At 38.4% G+C, this 26,306-nt stretch overlaps 2 protein-coding genes across 3 annotated transcripts; one reads left to right on the forward strand and one right to left on the reverse strand.

Moving 5' to 3' along the window:
• Positions 1–20,002, reverse strand: kiaa0895l.L (KIAA0895-like L homeolog). Of its 2 annotated transcripts, none has more exons than XM_041590289.1 (7): positions 19,891–20,002; positions 8,562–9,131; positions 7,581–7,724; positions 5,863–5,995; positions 3,394–3,699; positions 2,005–2,102; positions 1–1,003 (listed from the first exon to the last, which is right to left on the reverse strand). In XM_041590289.1, exons 2-7 carry the CDS (start codon positions 9,090–9,092, stop codon positions 839–841), a joined length of 1,377 nt encoding a protein of 458 aa, XP_041446223.1. In that variant the 5' UTR covers positions 9,093–9,131; positions 19,891–20,002; the 3' UTR covers positions 1–838. The 2 variants fall into 2 exon arrangements, with proteins under 2 accessions (XP_041446223.1, XP_018113601.1); XM_018258112.2 differs by lacking the exon at positions 19,891–20,002 and adding an exon at positions 11,590–11,751.
• On the forward strand, positions 16,627–26,137 carry LOC121403034 (protein kinase C delta type-like). Its single transcript, XM_041590287.1, has 8 exons — positions 16,627–17,632; positions 19,054–19,160; positions 19,270–19,431; positions 19,894–20,048; positions 20,454–20,592; positions 21,988–22,179; positions 22,285–22,413; positions 22,760–26,137. Exons 1-8 carry the CDS (start codon positions 16,987–16,989, stop codon positions 22,871–22,873), a joined length of 1,644 nt encoding a protein of 547 aa, XP_041446221.1. The 5' UTR covers positions 16,627–16,986; the 3' UTR covers positions 22,874–26,137.
• Positions 26,138–26,306: the final 169 nt, after the last annotated feature.

A 26,306-nucleotide genomic window follows, 5' to 3' on the forward strand; every position in this document is an offset into this window, starting at 1 on the left:
AAAGCGGAATTCTTTTTACATTTATTAAATAATATTTACAGGTGGGAAAAAACAAATACACACAAGAAATAAATATTACCTATAATGTATAGGATGTTTTAACACTTGCTGTTTTATTCATAAAAACATGCATTACGTTTAAGTAATTTAAAGGAAACTGAAGGCCTGATAATTACCTCATTTTAATAGTGTAAGGGTGCCACTTCCCACGGCCAGTAGCCCTAAGTCATTAAGTTAAATCCTTTTGTGCAGTTAAAACTTTCATTCTGGTGCACACAGGACCATGCACTGGCTCAGGATGCAGGTACCTAATGCACTCAATTGGCAGAAGGTATATGCAACTCTGTGGAAAACTTGGAAAAGGATAGGAAAAAGGATCACAGAAGGTATTTTTCAAGGCACAGGAGGCTGCTAGCAGTGGGAAGGTGCGCAGAAGTCTATGCCCTAAAAAGAGGACGATGAGATCATGTATTGTTGGGCCTTTAGCACCCTCTGCATAATAACTCAAATTAAATCATGAGCATTTTTCATTTACAATTTAACAATGTGAAAATGTGCTCATGATCATATTGGTTTATTATCAGAGAAAATATTCCTCCAACTCCTGGTCAGCACAAGGTTCAACAAATCTGTTTTATAGTACATTGTGCCCCATATTACTCCTATTTACTACAAAACAGTGCATCAATTTGTCTAATTCACAGTTACAGAAACACCTACAACTTTCCCAATAAAGACTGTATAAATTAAAACGCCATTCTCCAATTCTGTTGTCATAACACTTTTAGCCCTTGCCATGAATGGGATGTTGCTCTAGTCTAGACAGCATTCGCCCCGGTCAGTTTGGGAGTAAAGCTTGCAGCTCCTCATCAGTAATCTGGTTTGTTTCCATAATATGTTGAAGCTGATGATGGTATTTCTCCAGATCCTGCATGAAGTGAGGAATCCGAATATTATCTAGCTCGGCAAACTTCTGTAGCTCCTCTGCATCTTCATAGGATACCTGAGGGAAAAGACAATGAAACCTTCCCTCTCAAAAATTAAAAAAAAAAAAACATCAATCAGACAATACTTAGTATGGGGAATAAAGTAGTTAGGGTGATATCTCCTTTTACCAGTAATGAGGAAAACTGAGGCTTTGCAACACATACTTTGATTAAACAGCCAGTAGACCACCTTCTTCAATATTAGATTAATGATTGTGATTTTGTTTTTTATAGCACTCAACAGGGAAAAGAAGTTGAACAACAAATAAATATGCCTGGATTGATACAATGTTGGCATGGTTTGTAGGAAACATAAATTAGTCCAAAGATTATTTGGAGAACGAATCATGTACAATTTAGAAATATGTCTGGTTGATATGTACATGTATGCCACATTAACAATTTTATAATAACCGCAAATAAACACCACAAGGGCTACATGTAGGGAGAAGGGAGGAATTTGTTTATAATGGGGCTTCTCATTTAACTGCTCAGATTGTAAGGGTGATTGCAATTTCTCATTAGAAGCACTAACTGTAGGTTACAAATCTCCTGAAAATACCTTAGTATTGGTGGCTAAGGTGAAACGCTGGTAGTAAAAAATATGAATGGCACAACCTCTGCATAAAATGCTGGCCCTTCACACTAACACTTTTTAAGAAATCTGTAGCTCACAGGTAGCACAGATTTCTTACAGATGACAAATGTCCCCATGATCCATAACCCAAGCCGTGCCCCTCATTGGAATGTCAGAATAGTCTTAATCACCTAATTCTAAAGACACTAATGATGTTTTGCTACCATGTTTTAAAAAGCCACACAGTAGCATAGAAACTATGCAAACACCTATTTAAAAGGGATTGGACAAACGTAAACCAAGATTTTAGAAGGCTATTAAAAGCCACAATGTACATTTTCAACAGGTGGCAATAAACAGCAGCAAATTTGTCAATAGTACTACCACCAGAAAAGGGTTCCTATGCTCCCAATGTATAAATAAGTTTAAATCTTACTATACCTTTCCAAGGGAAGTTAATCGGCGGAAATCAATAGTATGTCGGTGCCGCAGAATGCGCAGTATTCCATCAAGGTAGACCTGGTCTTTACAGAAGCAACCTGGGGAGAAACAGCTTTTAGTAATGATCTATATATTGTTATTCCTTGAGGTAACAGGTAAATTAAAACTACTCCATATTTGGATTGTGAGAGGTAGTATACAATACCCTTCCTTCCATTCCCTGTGCAATCAAATTATCTACCTCTCAAGACCCAAACATGCAGTTTCCTGGTTTGCTGTGTTTAGCTCAAGTAATATAAAAAAAAACATCGATATTTGTGGTTGCGACAATAGGGAAAAGAATGTTCAGCCAAAGACATATTCATTGAATTCATGTTGAACAAAGATCTACACTGCAGTCCCCAGTGCAGTAGAATTTAGTTGGGTACAAACCGTATAATAATTAACAAGACTAGGTCAATTCTGGGGCAAAAATATTACAATAGTATCGGGGCTCCTCCAGTAGGAAAAGGATGTTTCTGATGGAAGCAATGCACTACCCAACATTACCACTGTTCCCAAATAAGCCTCTCTTTCTCTCAGCGCACCTGCCTCACTTCTTTTTAAGTTTCTGTCATGTTTAAATTAAATGAATATTGCAGTCATTGACACAGAAATGTCTTATTTGGGCAATTTAGAGTAAAATGTATTACCTATATAAAAAATGCAGTCCAGTTATTTTGCGGTGAGCTTCCAAATATTAATTTTATAAACAAAATAGCATTGTATATAGAAAAGGGGCAATTATATGGCGATGCCATCATGTTCACTATTTTATGGGCCTGCAACTAATATCCGGTCTGATATTTTTCTTTCAAACTGGTATACCTGAATACCAAATAGCTGGATCTCACTAAAGAATCTGACTGTGTACATGCATGGTAATACTGCACATGATCCAGTCACTGTTTTAGCCAACCAGACCAAAGGAATTGGCAGACAATATATAAACAGGTTTTCCAAATACTCAATGTTGACCAGTCATCTACCTGTTTGGTATACACTGAAATAATTGCAAACCTCCGTTATTTTGCACTTGGCCCTAGGTGTCTCTCCCATGAATATAGCACAGCCTGGGTTCAGCAGCAACATATTCTTGAGAGGCAGGCTATGGGTGGTATATTGTAAAAGACACAGTAGAGTCCTGTACAGATACAGCACAAGGTGCAAAGCACAGGCTCTGGAAACAAGTGTTCATTGACGGAGCACTAAGGAGCGCACATTTGCTTACCTTTGTGCTAAAACACTTGTATCTGATGATTTTATATATAAGTCCTATTGACTTTAAAAAACATTTGCCAGTTTTAGTATTTGGGTTATAGCCTATAAAACTGCCCGTTTTTGTTTTACCTGTTTGTCCAGTGTCTAGTTGTCCACGTTTAACTCGCACACAGTACTCCCACCGAACATTGGGGTCCTGCACAAATTGCTGCAAGTCATGGAAAAGCTCAGAGAAGCTGGAGTTAGCAGCACGGCTTACAGCGTAGTACAGAAGTGCAGCGCGCCACAGGTATGGATTCTTCCGAAACAGCACACTGTGCAGGCTTGCCAAGCCCTCCTCAGTGGGATTAGCTGGCTTCAGTGAAAACCTCTTTCTCCCCTCTGAACCATGCCAAGGCTGACGTGCATCATTTACACCACGCAAGTAATGGGTGCCTAAAAGATGACCACAATGCATTTACAGAACACAGGAAATTCATGTGCGAGACATATGACAAATACACAAAAAAGTACAGTATAGAATATTTACTAAAGGTTAGCACTTTATATTAATTCGAATACGAATGACAAATCCTATGGTATCTAGTATATATAAACCTAAAGTAAATGGACTTGTTGAGCAATCATCATAGCTTTTACTACTGAACAATGTGTACAGCAGGAGTTCAAATCAATGTTGTTATTGCAGGAAAAAGTGGTTGTACAAAACATTAAAGTATGGGGAATGAATACTTCTGCAACCAGCAGATTTTGGTTTTTATTTTTAAGAGTATTTTCTTATAGTGTAGAATTTTATTCAGTAGAAAAGTGAGGATACAGAACTGGTCAAAAGTCTCAACAAAGGCAGTGTATATATTCACACAGATTCTTACTTTATTCCATAAAAACACACATAGGGTTAAGGACAATAATACAAGAATACTTCAACTGATTAACAGTCAGTTATCAGGTTTTTGGAACGTTAATTAGATCACTACTATGGAACACACAAAGAATTTTTTATAATTCAAGATCATTTTTTCAGTATGACCACTGGTTTGGATCCTCAGCATATTCCAGCTATATAAGCCCTGCAAATCCTATGGTATCCTATGGTATAAGCCCTGCAACCTGGCAGTCCTGTGGAACTTGGGCTGCCCTGGTGGTAAATAAGTAATCTGGTGTCAGCCCCTGGCAAAGGCAGAAGACAGTATATTAACATAATAGTTGGAAATACGAACTCTGTTGGTAGTAGCTTTGGGATGGAAACCTTGGGTAAACAATAAAAATGTACTATTATAAACTTGAATTGATTTGGCTGACTCTTAAATGTGATGACCATCAGTCAAAGCACACTGTTAATGCTTTAATAGTTCATGCAAAAATATTTATTCGACATTTTTTGGTTTGGGAGACCATACAATCAATTGTTTGAATTAACTGTTAGCTTTGTACAAATTGTATGGTCACCATTGCTACTAGTAAGCTAATCAGCGCTTTGCATTAGGGGTATAATATTTATCAAGGCTTTCTGATCTTGCTGCTTAAAAAGCCTGAATTTTTTAAAGTGCACACACTGATGCAAGATGAACCCAGGAATTACTAGCAGTCTGGACATGGTGGTATTTCCTGCATTCCCTTAGTGAGTTGTAGTATTAGCTGCAACTTATATGGACACTAATGGTGTTATTACCACATCATTTCTGAAGTGACACCTTCTCACATAAATCATAATTTGAGAATAATTTAATAAAGGGATGCTAATTTCAAACCATATTAGTACATTGTGCAAAATGCATGCTCGGATTTGGACTGCAATGAGATAAATGTCAAACAAGCATTGTTTCAACTAGCACTAAATATTTGTAAGCGTATATGCTAATACAATAACATTTTATTATAGCTATTACGCTTTTCATTTCATATTTTTATTAGGCTTCTGAATGGTAAAAGTAATGGGTTCCTGTCAGTAAAAGCTCATGTTAAACAATTTTGTTGAAGAAATAGTATGTGCATTCCCAATCTCAAACATTTCTGATGGTCATATACACAGAGTCATGGTGCAAGAGCACTATGGGATGTGACTGCACACCACTTGATGCTGAGGTTTAGATTGGAAATCAAGAGCTAGGTGCAGATCAACACATAAAATAAAGGTCACACGGTCAGTGGTTATAAGAAAGAAAGAAAAAGCTCACAAACGTCCAACCTGTAAAAGAAAAGTGGTAGGAAGTGGAGAGAGCAATATATGCAGCCATGAGTCACAGAATGTGCCAGTGCAGGGGTAGAACAGGCATGTCAAAGAAGGTATGTAAACGGATATAATGAATGTAGGAGTACAATTTACATCAAACCAAACGTTTATTTTTAGCAGCATGCAGCAAGATAATTAAAAGTGTTAATAAACTTTACAGTCAAAATGCATAGCACTGAATTGCTTACTAGTAACAATGGACACCATACAATATACGTGTTCCCAGAAAAGCAAATAATCATCTACACAAATATTGTACAACCCTATGTATGATGCACCATGCAATTTAATTATACCCAATACCTTTTAATGTCTGGTCATTCTAACACCCCCATTGCATGCTGTATAAAGAGAACTGCACACACCAATTTCATGCCGAAGCATCCCCTCTAGCCAGTGCTGTCTAGCACCAAGTAGATTGATGCTGAGAGTGGGTCGGCAGTTCTCAATTGTCATAACTGCTTGAGAGAGCAAGTCTTCAGTGAGCTGTACCACCACCTAAAGATAGCCAGAAAGAGACAGATGTATATGAATAGGCCGCCCACCACCTAAAACAGAGAGTGAAGATAAAAGAGTGAAACATGGGTTCGGTCAGAGATAGGTGTTTAAATGTACATCAGCACCAGTACAGATATTATGGCTGAAATCTGTGTGCCATTCGTGTGGATGCAAGAGCAGCACCATCTATATTTTAAATATAAGGTGTCTCTAATTTCAGCCATCTACAATAAACCCTGCACATAAATAATTCATACGTACATCCTAAACAAGCTTCTGGTTTCTTGTGTGAAAAACAGACACAGAATTTGCCTCTGGCATAACCCCACTGCAATAAATGGGAAGCTATGGCAAATACAGGATGTTTTATGTCACAAGACTTATATCTGCAGGCCAGTTTTCACAGAGCCTTATCTTGTTTTGTGTACTTAAAACTATTATTATGTACAGTCACAGCAGTCTTTTGTGGTAAAGGTGCCCAGGGCACATATATATAGTTAGTAATAGGATTAATAACAAATCACACCTACCTCTTATTCAAAAGTACATCTGACTTACGTATTAGATGGCATTCAATAGGGTATGAAGGTATACATAAAGAAAACCATTATTCATATCCACTATAAAAACAGTTTTGCACATAATCCCTAGTATTCCTGCAGGAACACAGCCACGAAACTCCCATTATTTCTATCCTTACACAGAAATATACCATTCTACAAAGTATATCCTATACTGATCAATATCCTTGCATTTACATATGTAACCATTACTAGCAGTTGGAGGAATACAACTTGTAGAAATTTTGCAAGTATGAAAATATATATAAAGTTAAATAAATTCAGAATTTCACCCTATTACACAATGACATAGCTAAGAAATTGATTGTGCCTCTGTAATCGATTTAAAAAAGAAATATTGCTGATTTCAAGGACATTATTAAAGAACAAAACTTCAGGCCCAGCAGGAGAGAGTAAAGACTTTTCCTTAAAGTACATCTGACTTACGTATTAGATGGCATTCAATAGGGTATGAAGGTATACATAAAGAAAACCATTATTCATATCCACTTTAAAAACAGTTTTGCACATAATCCCTAGTATTCCTGCAGGAACACAGCCACGAAACATTATTCATATCCACTATAAAAACAGTTTTGCACATAATCCCTAGTATTCCTGCAGGAACACAGCCACGAAACTCCCATTATTTCTATCCTTACACAGAAATATACCATTCTACAAAGTATATCCTATACTGATCAATATCCTTGCATTTACATATGTAACCATTACTAGCAGTTGGAGGAATACAACTTGTAGAAATTGTGCAAGTATGAAAATATATATAAAGTTAAATAAATTCAGAATTTCACCCTATTACACAATGACATAGCTAAGAAATTGATTGTGCCTCTGTAATCGATTTAAAAAAGAAATATTGCTGATTTCAAGGACATTATTAAAGAACAAAACTTCAGGCCCAGCAGGAGAGAGTAAAGACTTTTCCTTAAAGCCCCAACCCATGCAGTTAAAGAGATTATACAACCCATCCCGTTCTAGCACCAACGTGTAAATTATCTCACCTCTCCACTACAACCTTCCTTCTGCATGTATTTTCGGCAACATGCCCAAATCTGACACTTGCTCAGAAGATTTCCTCCTGTCACAGCTTGAAAGTTCTCATAATCGCCATACTTCCTTAAAACTGTACTTAGAATGCGAACAGCCTGCAAAGATTACATGTTTTTTAATTAACATCAGATATTGTGCAGTTGTGCAGTGCCATTCAATCCCATTCCCAGCAGTCCTGTTCTGCTTTATGGCTTAGATTCCAATAACGGGTATTTAAATCACTGCTACTTGATCAAATTCACTGCTTGCCAAGTGTTGCTTCCAAATAGAATGTAGTAATCAGTAGGCACTCACTTGGAAATTGAATATTAAAGAAAGACTGAATTTGTGGAAAAGGAAAGCTTGAGTTCAGTACATTACTGGTTAAAGCACAAACAATAAGATACAATTGGATAATGCTATGCTCCTTGAACACAAGCAAATTCCTTTCTTCTATATCATGAATCTTTTTTTTTATATCACTTTTACTTGCTGAGCTTTATAAGCCCTAAAACTTTCTTTACCTACATCATATGCAAATTAGTGTATTACTCACAGATACTGGAGAGGTTCATGAGGTACAAGGTGCAGGTACTGACAAAAATGTGCATTGTGGGGGGAAAATTTGGGGTTCTTTGTAAATTTTTGCACTTTGCTCCTTGCCCAACTTGATGAATGAGCCCTCATATTTACAGGGGTGCTGATAACACAAGCTAACATTCTGTCTATACACCGAGTTATTTGCTATCAACACAGATCACATTTACCTGAACAATAAGTGATTATATTTATATTACCGTAGTTTTTAAAAGTGCCATGGGCTTATCTTAGATATGTATCGAAAGAAGACACCTAAAATTGCGTGTTTAACGGTTTATGGGAAATGTTTTAGCTATAATTCAATAGCCAGTTTATCTCTCACTTGATCATATTTACAGTTTTATTGCAGTTACCTGAGCAAGGAATTGGTTAGATGCTTGACTGTATTTTTCGAGAACGCTGGTGGGCATTGGTTCTTGATATTGAAATTGTGGGTTATATGTATAATTGGATGTGAAAAATTTGGTCTTTTCCTCTTCAACATTGATGGGTCTCAATGCTACTAGAAGGCAGGAACTCTTCGGAACAATTCTCTGTTCACTTCTAGTTCTGGCAATATGTGGTAAGGAACCTGAACTTCGTAGACGTCCCCGAGAGCTGCCGCTGCTGTTGATGGTGCAGGAACTCTCACTTCGACGCATCCAGCTGCATTGCCCTATGTACACTGGACATCCAGCCTGCTTCTTGGTCTCACCCTGTGAAAGTAATTGTGTCTTACATTTGCTTTTGGTTCCATTAGTAAGGGTAGAGGTAATACCACTAGAGCGCTGTAAGGCTTGAGACGCAGGGGGGCAGGAATATAAACGATGGCTGTTGGTCTGTGATGTTTTTTTCTTCTGTTTCCCATCATGCTCTTGAATTCCAATGCCTGATACCAGCACCATTATACGTTACGCAAAACCACATTAACCCTCAGCAAACACCTAATATAGAGAAAGTATATAAAAGAAAAAGCTTAAAAGAACTGTATTCTTTGACATACACTGTGCCTCATTCAAAATGAATATCTATAACCAAAGGTCAAAATATAGACAATATCCATAAACCACTGTACTGAAGTATAAATTTAACAAACTACTGTTTCTTATATTTCCCAAGTCCTTATATAGTTGATACTAGTGTGGCAGTGATATAATTTCTACATTACTGTTTCACTTTAATCTATGCTGCCTAATGCATTGTCTGGCAACATGGAATGCGGAAATATATAATGGTCGACACTACAAAGCAAACAACACACCTGGGCCTTGTCAAGCTCATCTATAATATCACTAGTTTTCACTTTGTGTCTAGTGTGGTGCACAAGGCTTGTTTCCAACAGCGTTTTTCTTGCTGTTCCAATAAGCAATACTGCTACTTAATTAAATGCGACTGAAGCAAGACCTCTTTAATAAATGAGAAAAAAAGGAATTTGCCCCAGCCCCATTAAGATACTGGTGCACTCAGCGCTCAAGGCACACAACAGATGGATCCAATGAAATATGATTTAACTTTATTCTTTAAAAAGGAGTTGCTCTTCTTTGCAGTGATTAAGTCCAATATACATAATACTCATGAGGAAAAAACTAAAATGAATCTTTAAGTAACACTGAGTGTTCCATTTAGTCAGGTTATAGATTTTGTAGCATTCTATATGGAACAGCACTACTGAGTTTCTTTGAATTAAAAAAGCCTTTATTGCATTATATTCCAGGCATTACAGCTGTAATGCCCGGAAAATAATGCAATTAAGGCATTTTTCATTTAAAGAAATTAAGTATTGTTGTTCCATATCGAATGCTGTATTTACCAGTGAAAGTGGTTACTACAGCGAAATCTGCAGCTAAATTTGCACTACAGCTGAAGTTAGGAGTTTGTTGCGCTGACTACTTGCTGCTGAATAGTTTTTGTAGCAGCCAGCCTTATTATAATAAAAAAATTTGTATGATTTAAAATGAGTTAGGTCAGTGTTGCCACAAATGTCTTGGGATGGTGGCCCACCAAAAGTATCTTTGCCCTGTTTCCGCCACCAGTGCCTTTAAATAGCCCTTTAAGGCAATGGTGGTTGGGCCACCACAAACAACACAGGGAAATATTATAAGAATCAATCATATATAAAGGAATATCACCAAGACAAGTCACCATATTTAAAACACACATATATATATATATATATATATATATATATATATATATTAGGGATGCACAGAATCCACTATTTTGTATTCGGCCGAACCACCGAATCCTTCAGGAAGGATTCGGCCGAATACCGAACCGAATCCTAATTTGCATATGCAAATTAGGGGTGGGAAGGGGAAAAACATTTTTTACTTCCTTGTTTCGTGGCAAAAAGTCGCCTGATTTCCCTCCCCATTCCTAATTTGCATAGGCCGAATCCTGGCCGAATCCCGAACCGAATCCTGGATTCGGTGCATACCTCATACATATGACAGTCCCTTGAGGTACCGAAACGCGTAGATGTTTATAGGATTCAGTAAAGGACTTCTAACAACCTTTATGCCGCGAGTGCTTCCTTTTATTTTTGGACTTTATATTGAATTAGGTTAGCACCCGGCGAAATGATCGAATGGCGGAGGTGAGTGCCGGCAACCAATGGCTTTATATATATATATATATATATATATATTCGGCCGGATCCTCAAATCCTTGGTAAAAGATTAGGCCAAATACCGACCTGAATCTTAGGTTGCATATGCAAATTAGGGGCAGGAAAGGAAAAAGTGGAAATAATTCTATAGGCAAATTAGGATTTCGATTCTGTTCTGCCAGGCACAAGGATTTGGCCGAATTCCAAACTGAATCCTGGATTTGGTGCATCCCTAATAAATAAATATATATATATCCATACCATGCAGACAGGAGCAATTGTGCCTCCCAGACACCTGGAGGAGACCCCCCTGATGATACCCCACCCCCACATTCACCTTTTGTTCTTCTACTTCTACACGGATAATCAGGGGACACGACCCATGACTAGTGCAGAGAGAACAATTGTTTTTTGCCACAATAGGTAACCTGAAGGGGCACTGCTGCTGCCAAAGGAAAGGTTCCCCCGACCCAAACAAATAAAAAAACACTTTTAGATTACCGAGTGAATAATACTGAAAGGAATAAAGGAGAGAAATGTTTTATAGGTGGCGACTCCCTTTCTAACGAGCTCAATTCATACATTACATACACAGGAATGCATTTTCCCATTGACCAAACAATAGTCACTGCAGAAACTGCACATTTCTATTCTGTGTCTCTGTATTAGGAGTATGAATTCGCTGCTAAGTACAAAAGCCATGAATCATGTGGCAGTACATGTGCAATGTAAGTAGCAGCCCATGTGATACGCGCACTGCTGTTCATTCGCTTTGTTTATGTCACGCTGCATACCAATATGGTGCCTGATAAGTGGTCGGTCCGAGGGACAGTCCCGATTTTCGCAGATCGGTGACTAAATGCTCAGCAACGCCTATTCACCTGCCGACCAGCTCTCACATACAAATACATCAATCCCAAAAATGTTCTTCTCGCGAGACTGTCACATCAATATTAGAACAATAAGCGTAATGACACGTCACGTAGCTGCCTGGGAGAGAGACGAAGAATGACGCTTTACGCTGGCGTTACGTAAGTGTTAGATTGCGGGCAGGGCTGGATGTTTGAATTATAATTTACATTTTTTTTCTCTGCTCTCACTTATTACTATTGTCAGGATCCGAAGAAGAACAACAGCCATGCTCGCTTCCAAAATTTGCCCTGCACAAATTACATTCTGAAATCATCTTTAATAAAAAGAAAGCACTTCATTAAATAATGTATGTGCAATGTAGGAGCATGTTGTGTCTAAAATCACCCGGAAGTTAAACCAGGAAGAATATAATGGAATTAATTAGGGTAGCGGCTAGTTCCTATCCTAGGAGAGGACCTGACGTCACGGTCATGTGATCCTACCATGTGACCGCTCCGCTGCGGCTTACCTATTCGTGAGCGGCAAATTCAAACATGAGAAAGTGGTAATGGGTTCTAGTGGCGGGCTGCGGACTCTTGACAGGACCTGCAACTTGATCCCCGGGTTTGCCAACGTGTATTGTAGGTTTAGTACAGGTTGTAACCTCTACCTCAGGTTTTGGGGCAGTTCATTGTGTTGCTGGATGATTGAAGGGGTCACTGCCTCTGAATTCCTGTGGGGTGAGAGGGGATCACAGTGAATTCATGTCAGCTAGACTGTATTCAATATTTAGACACCCAAATGCAGCTACAAGATTGTTGTTGGAGCTGGGTTACGCCTGTGAGTCCCAATAAAACCGGGGCCGCCATTTTGTTTGTTTATGTGCATGCACCCGATCTAGGGAGCGCATGACGTCACGGCGCGCTGAAAGGAAACGTCGCCGCAATAGTAGGGAACATCCCGCTCTTGTTTTGTTTAATCCGCCTTTACCGAGGGAAAAAGTTGTGAATGAAGCAGAGCGTCAAAGAGATAGACAGAATGTATTGCGGGGTGACAGAAATGGCAGGGACTGGGAGAGTCTGACAGGGATGGCGGCTCTTGCAGGAGGGTGAGGGCGATGAGGGAGCGCGTCAGGGATCGGCACAGGTGGATCAACAAGGGAGATGCTTGAGGTGCCTGAAATATTAGTATTGGTAGGAGAGATGTCGACAAAAGGGTTGCTATTAGGGTAATTACGGTAGACAGGGATGTGAGGATAAACCTGATTACGGTTTCTGATGTTTTACATCTTAGGCATCAGCCGCCTTTACTGAGGGAAATACCGTGATTGGTGTAGAGCGGCAAAGAGCCAGAAAATGTCTGTATTGTGGAGAGATGAATATGCAGAATTGGCAGGGACGGGGAGGGTCTGAGTGCGTGTGACAGGGATGGCGGCTTTTACAGGAGGGTGAGGGAGCGCATCAGGGATCCGCACAGGTGGCTCAACAAGGGCGATGCTTGAGGTGCCTGAAATGGCAGGAGAAATGTCGTAAAATTGCTGCTATTAGGGTAATTACGGTAGACCGTGATGTATTGGACGAAGCTGATTTTGGTTACTTATATTTTACATTTTAGGGTTTTCAGGGGCCCATATAAACATATAAATATAAATGCATTATAGATTATTTATTAGTAAGACCACAAAAAAAAGAGTAAAATGAGGGAAAACGTAAAATGAGGGGATGTATTTTGATGCTTGAATACAATGTTATTAGTAGGGATGAAACTGTGTATGTGGCATATAGAGACAGCCAAAATAAAAGTAATGTATATGAATTATCATGGCTGTGACTTTTATTATTGGAATGATTCAATTTATTTTATACATGGTGACAACAGCAAATCGTAAGGTCACTCCAGAAAACCTACATTTTAACATTCTAATAAATGTAAAATGGGTAATTATGCTTTTCTACTCCTCACAACCAAGCTCCAAAGCTTTGCTAAACATGGAGACATATTTATTAGTGTTTGAGCAATTGGTTATAGACAGCGCAAGTGAGTTTCTGAAGTGAATCGCATTTTCTATTATTGATTACTTTGGCTGATTATTACAGAAGCAAACTTGCTGGGAAAAAAGCTTTATTTATTTTATCACTTATTTTACAATCTTTGCTAGTAAGCTAATGGGTTATACCTTCTATAACCGAATACTCATTTGTGCAGGCTTGAGCAATAATAAATAATATGCTCTGAGATTTTTGTAAAACATTCTGAAAATTGCCTCATATCTTGCAATTTACAGCAACTCCCACATGTGCTCCCACAAACAGACTCATTTTGGGCAACTGAAAAAGTACACTTTAGGGTAGAAAAAAAGTTGAGTTGAGTTTGAAACATACAACCTTCAAGTTCATTCCTTTTATCAAATACACAATTCTCAAACTTCTGCTTGATCCTGGGGGAAAGGTGAAATACCCATCTGTAGCTCTTTCCAGCGGAAAATCTTTTCTGAAGGCAGCCAGTCCTGACAGTATCCAGCCAACAATACAAGACTACTTTTATGAGGTAGCTTGTATATTAAGGGTATTTTTGCTATTTCCACTAGGGATGCACCGAATCCAGGATTCGGTTCGGGATTCTGCCTTTTTTCAGCAGGATTCAGATTCGGCCGAATCCTTCTGGCGAACTGAATCCTAATTTGCATATGCAAATTAGGGGCGGGAAGGGAGATTGCGTAACTTTTTGTCACAAAACAAGGAAGTAAAATATGTTTTCCCCCTCCCAACCCTAATTTGCATATGTGGATTCGGTATTCGGCCGAATCTTTCACAAAGGATTCAAGGGGTTCGGCCAAATCCAAAATATTGGATTAGGTGCATCCCTAATTTCCACATTAGGAATGGTTTTAGCAGTGCTGAACTTCATCCTAGCTCTGGATACTAATAGGACATGTCACATGCAGAAACATTAGGAACCCCTTAGTCTCCTTAAGAATCATTAGTAAAGATATTCCACCAACAAGTAAGTCTCTTGGCTGCACTTACTGCTGACACCAATATGGCACTGGACAGGGTCTTCTTTACTAACAACAGGTCTTATTAGGCTACTGCTCCTACACTGAGCCTTGTGTTCTATAATAAAGACAACAGGCCAGGGTGTTGGTTATCTTTGCATGATAATTCCATTGATTCCACACGAATTACATTGTATTGCGAAATTCGAATATTTGACTATTTATTAATAAAATAGAGTATGTAAAACTTGGACGAATTTTACCGATTCGAAAACTGAAATCGAATTCAACCAAAAAAGAATCGAATATCAGGAATGCTACAAACATCACTAAATTGATTACTGGACCTTTCCCATTGACTCATACAGTAATTCGGCAGGTTTTAGGTGGGGAATCGTCAAATTCAAAGTCTTAAAGGGCCAGGGTATGATAAATCTCGAAAATCTAATTGTCGTTGTTTTAAAAACTCAAAACAAGTTTGGATAATTCCCTAGATGAATTTGAGAATTTTGATCATAAAAAATTAGAGAATTTGAATTTTCAATTCGACCCTCAATAAATCTGCCACTTAAGGGCAGATTTATCAAGGGTCGAATTTCGAAGTAATGGGAGTTTTTTTGAACTCCCAAAACAAAAATTGAGTTTTTTTCCTGCGGGTGAACAGACCATATTCAAATCGTTCGAATCGAAACATCTTATTCGATCGAAGTCGATTCAAAGTTTTTTTTAAAAAAACCTTTGATTTTTCAAAGTCCACCAATGGACTCCAATTGGGTTCTAGGAGGTCCCCCATAGGCTTAAACAGCAATTCTGCAGATTTTAGATGGCGAATGGTCGAAATTGAATTTTCAAAGAGACAGTAAGTACATGATACATTTCGATATTCAAATTTTTTTAAAATTCAAATCAAATTTGTACTATTCCCTTGTCCAGTACACAAAAATAGCTCAGAATTCCCCCAAGTGTCCTTTGACTTTTTCAGCAGTTACAATCCATTCCAGAAACTGAACTTGTAGCTCTTGTAAAATATAATGTGTGAGATTCTTAAGGGTATTATCTTTTATCTATATAGCAGTGATCAGATACTTATCCCTTTTCATTACTACTTATATGCAATGTAGAAGTCAGCAGTTTCTGTAGGAGGGACTAGATCCATACAGAATCCCTTCATTGTATGAGAGCTGTTCTCTTCTTTTTCATTTGGTTAGGGGATGCTTTGGCATATGCACACTGAATATAGAACCACTAAGCATAAAAATATGCCAAACTTTGTGCACTTTACACCTGATTTTTCTCACACCTAGCACTAATGCAGCCATTGCCCCTGTAATGTGAAAGAGGCAAAATGCGCGCAAGAATTCAACTGAGCCCTGTACTTTACCTTTACCTGCGAGTAAGGGGACAGCGGTCAGGGAGTAGGCAGCCGTGGGGCAGGGGGGGGAGGGCCATACAGAGAACACAACTGAGAACTGAAAAAGCTAAGGGGAAGAGATGACACCATCTCAAAAACACCTTTTTATATATTATCCCATATGTCTTGAACATTTCATGCCTGTTGTTTTGTCCAGTCCATACCCAATTCAGCCTAAATCAAACCATGCCCTGTTCCATATAGACCCCCCTATGAGTATGAATATTGTTAGTTCCTGAAAACAACTTGCTGGGATGACAGATCTATACTTATGATGTGATAAACTATCCTCGTATCCCTTTTCCTTCCACTCTCACCATAATAACCTTGCATTCTACAAATATACTTTACTTTACTGGAAACTCTTTCATTTCAAACCTTAATTATGGTACCATACATTTAGAAAAAAAAGCTGTACAATGAAATAGTGAAATGTTTAATATATATATATATATATATATATATATATATATATATATATATATATATATATATATATATATATATATACACACACACACACATATATTTATATATATACACACACACATATATTTATATATATATATATATGCATAACCATACACACACTTATGAATATGACTTTTGGCACTGTGAGTTACAGCCAAGCATTTTATCTAAAGAAGACAACCAACCAATAGCACCAACCAATATAGTATTGCCATAGTATTGTCTTCAGCTCTCAATTGCATGCTTGTTGCTCCATGGTAAACCCAATGATGCCCGCATGCCACTGCTGGTGGTCACATGACACACCTAGCTTAACTGTTACTTGCTGGTTCAGACCAACCGCCGTTTGGACAGTGAGTAGGAGAGAATAGGAGTTTTTGATCAGCGATTGCTAAATTTATCCAAACCGTGAGTAAAAATAAAAAACCGTATAGGAGGAGTAGTATAGGAGTAAAGAACAACATGGATTTGAGTGAGAGAAGGAGATGTCCGGCTGGACAGGTAGTGAAAAGCTGCATAGAAGGTAAGACCAACAAGGATTGGATCAAGGAGTCAGGAGAAAGAAAATCAGATGCAGCAAATGATAAAAAGATTTGCAGAAATGCACAGACAAGTCTGGATAGGAGCATTAAAAGGAGATGGAGAGTAGAGAAACAGACAGAAAATAAAGAGAAGACCATTAAAAGGATAAAAAATGAAAAAAGACAGATTGAAAAAGAAAGCCAGGCAGAGAAAACCAGTGAAGATGAGAAGATTAAAAGGAGAAGATTTGAAGGAGGAGATATAGAAAAGGAAAGCCAGGCAGAGAAGAAGACCAATGAAGATAAAATGATTAAAAGGAGAAGATTTGAAGAAGGAGAGATAGAAAAGAAAAGCCAAGTAGAGAAGAAAACTAGTGAAGGTAAGAGCATTAAAAAGAGAGCAGTTGAAGAAGGACAGTTACAAAAGGAAAGACAAGCAAAGAAAAAGTCTAGTAAGCTTGAGAGAATTAAAACAAGTCAGGTTGCTAAAGACGATAAAAAAATCAAAGAAGACAACAGTAAAGAAAGAAATTTAGAGCAAAATGAAGGGAATAGCAGAAGATCAAGACCAGAAGACCTATTAGAAGGTAAGGAAAAGACATTACCCTTGTTGTATGTATTTAATAGAGGCATATACTGTAGGTACATAATCACTGAATGTGAAATTACTCAGTGCCGTTATAAGCACTTTTGCTAAGCCCCTATCATATAACAAGCATGGGACCTGTTATCCAGAATGCTTGGGACCTGGGGGTTTTTCCGGGTAAAGGGTCTTTTGGTATTTTGGATCTCTACACCATGTCTACTAAAAAATTATTTAAACATGAATTAAACCCTATATGATTGTTTTGGGTCAAAAAAAGATTAATTACATCTTAGTTGGGTTACCTTTACCTTTATTTTTTTAAAATATAAATTATTTGATTCAAATGTCTATGGGGGATGGCCATACAGTGATTCAGAGCTTTCTGGATAATGAATTTGTGGATAACTTATCCTATACCTGTATTATCCATTAGGATGAACATACACATTTCTTTAATTCCTAGCTGAAATTGAATCTAAGTCCCCAGCACTATAACTGTTGTCCCACCATTAATAGTATATGGGCTATTGTAAATTGAAAAAGTGCTTATAATAGCAGGCTGCGCAATTTTACATTGTACTTATGTACATTTTATGTCCCCTTCAACCTATCCCCTCACTTGCTAACAAACCGCAAACTCAACTGCTAATTTCCCTATATAACTTGTGCTGGAAAATTCCCATTGATCCTTTATGCAACACTGACAAACGTAGGCACATCCATTTCTGGATAAAGAGAGAACGGCACGACTCCATTTTGGGCCCTGTGAACAAATTTGGAGAAAGTAGAAAAAACATGGCACTTTGCAGTACAACTGTTTTCTACAATTTGCCCCTCACATTTGTAAATGAGCCGTTGGGTCATAAAATGAGGTTGCGAGTGGCCATACATATAAGTGGGTAGGTATCACCTTCTCAATTATATGTTATACTGTAAATAAGTACCTCCCAAGAAACCATTTATACATTTAAAAAATACATTTAAAATACATTTAAAAAGTTTGTTACATTTTATAAGTTTTTCACTAAAAAAATTGAAAACTGCAGCAAAATTAGCCAAATGGCGAAAAATTTGCAAAATGCATTACAGTCTATGGGTCACAGCGACTTTTTGTTAGCAAAATATACTCTAGTCCAAATGGGTGTTTTTTCTCACTCCAAGTGCATTGTCAATGGGTGTTTTTTCTTACTTTAAATCCATTAAAGCCAATGGGCTTTTTTTCAAGTTTTTTCTCACTCCAAATGCATTGAAGTGAATGGACGTTTTTTATGATTAATTTTTTCGTGGCAGATTTTTGCTGCAGTTTCTTGAAAAATCCACCATTGGTAAAATTTCATTACAAATCCATGTGTGTGAAAAAATTGGCTTATCACTACAGTTTGTGGTGTGATCTGTTAATGGAATTTTTTTCTCTTTAACAAGGTGGAAGCATACAGAAGAGACCCCGTCTGGACATTGAAAGACCTGCTCCCCTGGATAGTAACAACTACAAGTTCCACACTGTACTGGGACAAGGAGGCTTTGGCCAGGTAAGTGAAGGATTTCCCAAGTCATGAAGCATGTTTGCATAGCAAGTTACATTGTTTCTGTCTCTAGGAGAGACCCCATGATATGAATCTCTTTTCTTATTTTTATTAGGTGATGTTGGCTTCTTTTAGACCAAATAAACAACTGGTAGCAATTAAGATCTTGAAGAAACAGAAGAACGACTGCTATTCCATCGCTAAAGAAGCTCGTGTATTGAAGATCAGCAGAGAATGTGCATTTTTATGCCATTCTTATGCAACTTTTCAGTCAGAGGTAAAGCATACTGATCCTTATGCACAATAACAGGTTAAAACAGCACTTTGTATGTGTCTCTGAGATTTAATTCTTGGAACTCCCAGTCCTTATTGTCATCTAGTACTAACAGCATAATCTACTTGGTCATTGTCAATATATTCTTGTTGGTATAGAGTGGTGGTACCTTCATGGGGTGTATTACAGGGGTACTTATTTAACATTTAAATATGTTAAACAAAACCTATTTATATGACTTTGACTCACTTCCTGAAATGCACCCACACAGCTCCCAATACTGCCCTATTTGCCCTGTTAATGTTGATGCAGTTGGGGAGGGGTTATGAGATCATTGCAGGGGGCCCAAGTTACATAGATGGTTTTGTTCCCCTTAAACAAGTCCCTTTAGCCCTTCTTTTAACCAGCTCTATTTTTGTATAGTAATGTCTCATGTCTCACATTCTTCTAACCTGCACTTACCAGCTTGAAGCCTTCTTTGTCCTGGAGTATGCCAGTGGGAAATCTTTATGGCAAATGATTATGCGTGAAGGAGGTCTGCCAATGTCGACAATCATGTTCTACACAGCAGAGATGGTGGTTGCCCTCCAGTTCCTGCATTCTAAGGGAATCATTCATCGGTCAGTAAAATCTCAGTGTATTGTGTTTGTGTTCTTTAACACTTGTAAAGTTCTTTGAGGTCAGCTAATAAAATACAGTTTGTCTGGGGGGATTAGATGCGGCTACTTATCAACTATAAGTTGCAATCGTGTAGAACACTCTATTATGCCCTCAATGAATCAAGAGCAGTGGCACACAGTGGGCTTTGTTGTACGCTTAATTTAAATTAGTTTATCACCTTCTTTTGTGGTTAATTTAATTGAGGTAATTTTTAACAACAATTAACTTTCTTAAATAGAAGGGAATGAAATATGTGATCGCATTTAACTTACAAAGACTTCACTTATGTGATAAAGCTTGACCTCTTTCCCAGAATTCTTTCTATATTTTTCTGAAAGTAAATTGTTCTTATGTTTAACCTACAGTGATCTGAAGCCAGACAACATATTAGTGGATAAAGACGGCCACATAAAGATCTGCGACTTTGGCATTGCAGAAGAGAACATCTTTGGCCAGAGGAAGACCTACGGCTTAGCAGGAACCCCTGGATATCGGGCACCAGAGGTAACATAATTTGTTGTAAAATATTTACAATATATGCATAGTAGCATATATAATAGAAAGGTGTGTATCAAAAAAAAATGAGAGAATAGTATCAACATCTTTGATGATCCCATTCCCATCTATCCCAATCTATCACCTAACAAATGCTGGCACAATGCCAATTCAAGCAATTTAGTTTCTTAGAATCTATTAGGGTCCAGTTTAGATGTTAGAATTTTCACTGATCTGAACCCAATGTGACCTTTCCATGATTACAGGTATGGGATCCGTTATCGGAAAACCCTGTATCCAGAAAGGTCCAGATTACGGAAAGGCAGTGTCTCCCATACACTCCATTGTATCCAATTAATCCAGATTTTTAAAAATGTCCTTTTTCTCTGTAATAATAAATCAGTACCTTGTATTTGATCCAAAATAAGATTTAATTGATCCTTATTGGAAGCAAAACCAGCCTATTGGGTTTATTTCATGTTTATATGATTTTCTAGTAGACCTAAGCTATGAAGATCCAAATTAAGGAAAGATACATTTTGCCAGAAAACCCCAGGTCCTGAGAATTCTGGATAACAGGTCATATACCTGTATTGAAATGAAAGTGAAACTGTCAGTCCCAATGTTATAACCTTTAAACTTGTATCAGAAAATAGACCAAATTTGTACTATTAACATTTAAACATGCCATACTTCAATATATTTATTAAACAACAGGTTAACAGTACTTCCCACCTTAAAATCACTGGTGGCTAATATAAGGCACCCCTCCTGTTGCAATTAAACCTTAATTAACACAAAGCATTCTAAATGGCATTTAATACATTTTATACAGCACAGAAATGTTCGTTATAGCTACAAAGTCTTATATGGGATCTTAGTATTAATATGTACTTTGTAACTGCAGAACTGTAATTCATCCAGCTGCACAGGCTCCTACTGTGGAAACACATTAATCCACTAGTAATTCCTGTTGTACATCCAGAACTCCAGTGCAAATATATCCAAAGCTTGTGTGATTCAGTTTGTTAGTTGTCATAGAATGTTAAATTGCAAATTAAATTAAATGCGACACCCCTGGCGTCTTTTTCCCATTCTCATGTGTTCCTCCTAATTACCCGCCAGTGATTTAAGAGGTGGATTAAATTTTTAGGCCTGTTGCTTAATAAATATATTTGTTTTAATATTGAAGTAAGGCGTGTTTAATTGTTAATATTACATGTAGTTAAAATAACTGAGTCCATCCCTTTTCTGATGTAGTTTAGACGTTCCAATATGTTGCAAACAGACATGTCAATGTACCCTTGTAATTAACTTTCAATGCTTGGATCTCTTTACTACCACAAATATAAGGCATAAAGTTGTTTGTTGCTATAATTCATTTTATTTTTTTTCTTTTCAAAGATTCTATTAAAGGAAGACTACAATACAGCCGTGGATTGGTGGTCTTTCGGGGTGACAATGTATGAAATGGCCACAGGTGAATTGCCATATTCAACATCAGGCAGCATTTTAAGGCAGCGATATATGATTTTGAACAAAACACCAAAATATCCATGTTATATGAGCGAGGAAATGCTGGACCTCCTGCCTAAGGTAAATAGATATACTGGCATACTGCTTATGTGCCTGCCAATAATGCAGGGAGTTACCTAGTATAACATCTGCAAAACTCTAACATATGACCATGTTTCTCTTTAGCTTTTGGAGATTGATAACACCAAACGAATTGGACAGAATGGGAACATCAGGGAGCATCCTTTCTACAGCACTATCAACTGGGATGATCTGGAAAATCGAAGACTGAAGACACCTTTTCAGCCAGAAATGGTAAATAAATGTGATGGAGCAATCAATGTCTTATCAATACTATTTCATGAAACAGTAGGGCAGAGGTCTTCTGACTTATTATACATGTATGATTTGTATGAAAACATAGTCATAAGCATCACTCTCCCACTGCATAAGACCCCTGTTATTATTGGGATGGAGGACAGGTCAGTTGCATAATAACACCAGGCAACTGAGTTCATCCTTTTGTTCCTTGTAGTTAGGAAGCCCTCAGTGACTAATAAGATGTGATAACAAATTACATTTAACCACTAGTGAAATTAATACAAAATTCTGCCGTGTGAAATGTTGTATAAAAGGTTAAGTTCTTTTTCTTTGTTCACAGCCATCTGCGGACGACTTAGATGAATATCCGCTAACATTCTCCCCTCATAGTTGCAATGAAAAGAATTTGAAAGATTTCTCGGAAGTTGATCCCAACTGGAATTGGCAGGAGTAAGGCATTACCTCTGTTCTAACATGGGATACCATCATTAGTTGCTGCCTGTAACAACCTGAGGCCTTTAACATCTGTGGCAAGCTGCACCCCTAAACAACCAATCCACCTGTTGTACCAAACCTAAACCATCTCCTGTGAATGTCAACTGGTTCTACCATCAAAGCCAGCACCAGACGGGATCTCTGACTGTAGCTTCTAAAGGATGGAAAATAGGAAGGTACTATGGTAAGGTTACATCTTGAATGAAAATTGCTAAATAAAAACAGGTTAACCCCACCCTCCCCCAAACATCTGCCTCCCTCCTATTCCCTTACCTGTGATTAACCCCTATCCTAAGTGGCCCACTCCAGTGGCATAACTATAAAGGAAGCAGACCCCATGGCCGCGGGGGGCCCGGATCTACTTCCTTTATACTGTCTCCCTCCTACTCCCTACTCCCTTATCCCTGATTTGCCTCTTTTTTAATCACTAAACCACACCCCAAACTTCAGTCTCTCTCTTATTCTCTTACCCATGATTGACCCCTTTCCTAAGTGGGTCACACCAACAGCATAACTATAAAGGAAGCAGACCCTCTGGCCGCGGGGGGCCCGGATCTGCTTCCTTTATACTGTCTCCCTCCTACTCCCTTATCCCTGATTTGCCTCTTTTTTAATCACTAAACCACACCCCAAACTTTAGTCTCTCTCTTATTCTCTTACCCATGATTGACCCCTTTCCTAAGTGGCCCACTCCAGTGGCATAACTATAAAGGAAGCAGACCCCATGGCCGCGGGGGCCCAGGTCTACTTCCTTTATACTGTCTCCCTCCTACTCCCTACTCCCTTATCCCTGATTTGCCTCTTTTTTAATCACTAAACCACACCCCAAACTTCAGTCTCTCTCTTATTCTCTTACCCATGATTGACCCCTTTCCTAAGTGGGTCACACCAGCAGCATAACTATAAAGGAAGCAGACCCTCTGGCCGCGGGGGGCCCGGGTCTACTTCCTCTATATTGTCTCCTCCTACTCCCTTTCCTCTGATTTCCTTCATTCATAATCACTTCACAATACCCCAAACATCTGCCTTCCTCTTATTCCCTTACCTGTGTAACCCCTTTTCTAAGCAGTGGTGTAACTATGAAGGAAGCAGACCCCCTGGCCGCGGGGGGCCCAGGTCTACTTCCTCTGTACTTTCTCCCTTCTGCTCCCTTACCCTTGATTTCCCTTCTTCCTAATCTCTAAACAACACCCCAAACTTCTTTTTCTCCCTTATTTCCTTACATGGCATAACTATAAAGAAAGCAGACCCTGCGGCCGCGGGGGGCACTGGTCTACTTCCTCTATACTGTGTCCTCCTTTTCCCTTTCCCCTGATTTCCTTATTTACATTTCTCTCAATCCCTTTCCCTATTCCCAGCTTCTTTACCATCCACTTTTAATCCCTCCAGGTTTTCTTCCATACCTTAACCCTAGCACTTCCCATACCCATGCCCTCTTTGTCCTCTCCCCAACTTCTCTCCCAACTCTTCTCTGTGAGTGTGTGTGCTCTATGTATTTGTGTGTGTGATTGAGTGTAAGTCAGTTTAGTCATTTGAAATGCTCACCCATTTGTTGAACAGGAGAACACTGAGATATATTTCTTACTATTATCCACTAGTATTTCTAGGTGCGTCTAGAGTCATTTTACTTGCAGTCCATAGCCAGTTCAGAGGTCACTGTATTTGTAGAGCTTGCATTAATAGCGCAGCAGCTGCTGACTGTACTGCAGGTGAAATTGGATTAGAAGCACCTTCACATGCCCCTGTGTGTATCATCCTTACTGTTCTCCTGTTCAATGAATCAGTTACCAGTGCCAGGATATTTTTATAACCTGGTACTTTCCCAAATGTATGCCAATACTGAACCAACCCATATGCCCTGAAGGTAGCATTGTACTTACTGTACAAAGCTACTGGTTTTAGTAGAATTAGGAAACCATTGATCCAGGGATTATACCGATTGCCATTTTGGAGTCAGGAAGGAATTTTTTCCCCCTTCTGAAGCAAATTAGAAGCTGCTTCAGACGGGGGTTTTTTTGCCTTCCTCTGGATCATCTAAAAATTAGGTAGGATTTGTTTCAGCAAAAGGTTGAATTTGGACACCTTTTTTCAACCAAAAGATCAATGCCACACCTGGCTGAGAAAGCTCCCATTCACTCCACGGTATAAGTGCACTGACAGTCATGGAACAGATTTTGGTGTGAAAATGTATATTTATGCTTCTCTGCACCAAAATCCACTCCGTGTGTATCAATGCACTTACACCATGGAGCAAATGGGAGCGGATCTGCTTTTTCACAGCCTGGTGTGGCATTAGCCTCACTACTAAGTAACTGTGTCAGTGCACATAAGATAATTAAAATCACCATTAGAATATAAATTAAACCAACTAAAATAAAATCTCCTAAAAACAAAGGGTACTAAACTGAATCAAATAGGAGGGGGTTCAGTGCTGGCTTTTTCAAGCCGGCAATTGGCTACATATGAATCTAGGATTAGGGACTATTCCAGCAAACCACAGCAATTATATTAACTTTAATATACCAATAGCTCACTATGTGATTTGCTTTAATATGCATGTATGTTGTATGGCTTTGTGAGACGTATGAGCATTGTAAAAACAAACCCAAGATATTGAGGGCTGTGTCTGGCATAAAATGCAGGGAAGAGCTTGATTAACCAAAACGCTGCCTAGGCACCACCTGTTTTGTACCCCCAAGTTTGAATAATTTGATCAGCTAAATAGGGACATCATTAGTCATTCACCAGTATTTAAAATCTAAAATCCTTACTTGTTAGGGGAGTATTGCAGCAAACCATATGGTTAGCCAAACAGCAGAGGTATAAATCCCACGTGCTCTATGCGTCTCAATGTGATTTTACAAAATAGTCAATGTTTGTGTGATGAAAGTCAGTTTTGTGTCTGAATGTGAACTTAAAAAATCCCAGTGAAGAACTTTAGGGACTAAATAGGGAATCATTGCAGCAAGTCATATGGTCAGCAAATCAGTGAGGATTTCATCCTCCTTATGCCTATGATTGCCAGCTGATTTGCTCCAACAAATAAAATTAGCTAGCGTATGTTTGAATGAAATCCAATATGTGTATGTGGGAATATTTAGCTTGTGCCTCTCAGTCATTACTGAGGAGGAAAGGTCCCATGACGGTTTGTCACTCAGTGCTGGACCAGCTAGGGAACTATTGCAGCAAATTATAGGGTGAGCCATTTGCTGCAATAAATGGACAGTAACAAGAGTTGAAGCCTTGACGTGGCGTTACTGCTCACATGGGTAACCATGTGCCAATTCAACCATTTATGAGGCTGTGATAGTGATTGTGGAGTATATTTAGTATTTAGACTATTGAACAATTCTTCATTTTACTGAAAAACTAATCTTACGCTTACATTTTGT

Source organism: Xenopus laevis, chromosome 4L (assembly GCF_017654675.1).
Source record: "Xenopus laevis strain J_2021 chromosome 4L, Xenopus_laevis_v10.1, whole genome shotgun sequence".
Lineage (NCBI taxonomy): Eukaryota > Metazoa > Chordata > Amphibia > Anura > Pipidae > Xenopus > Xenopus laevis.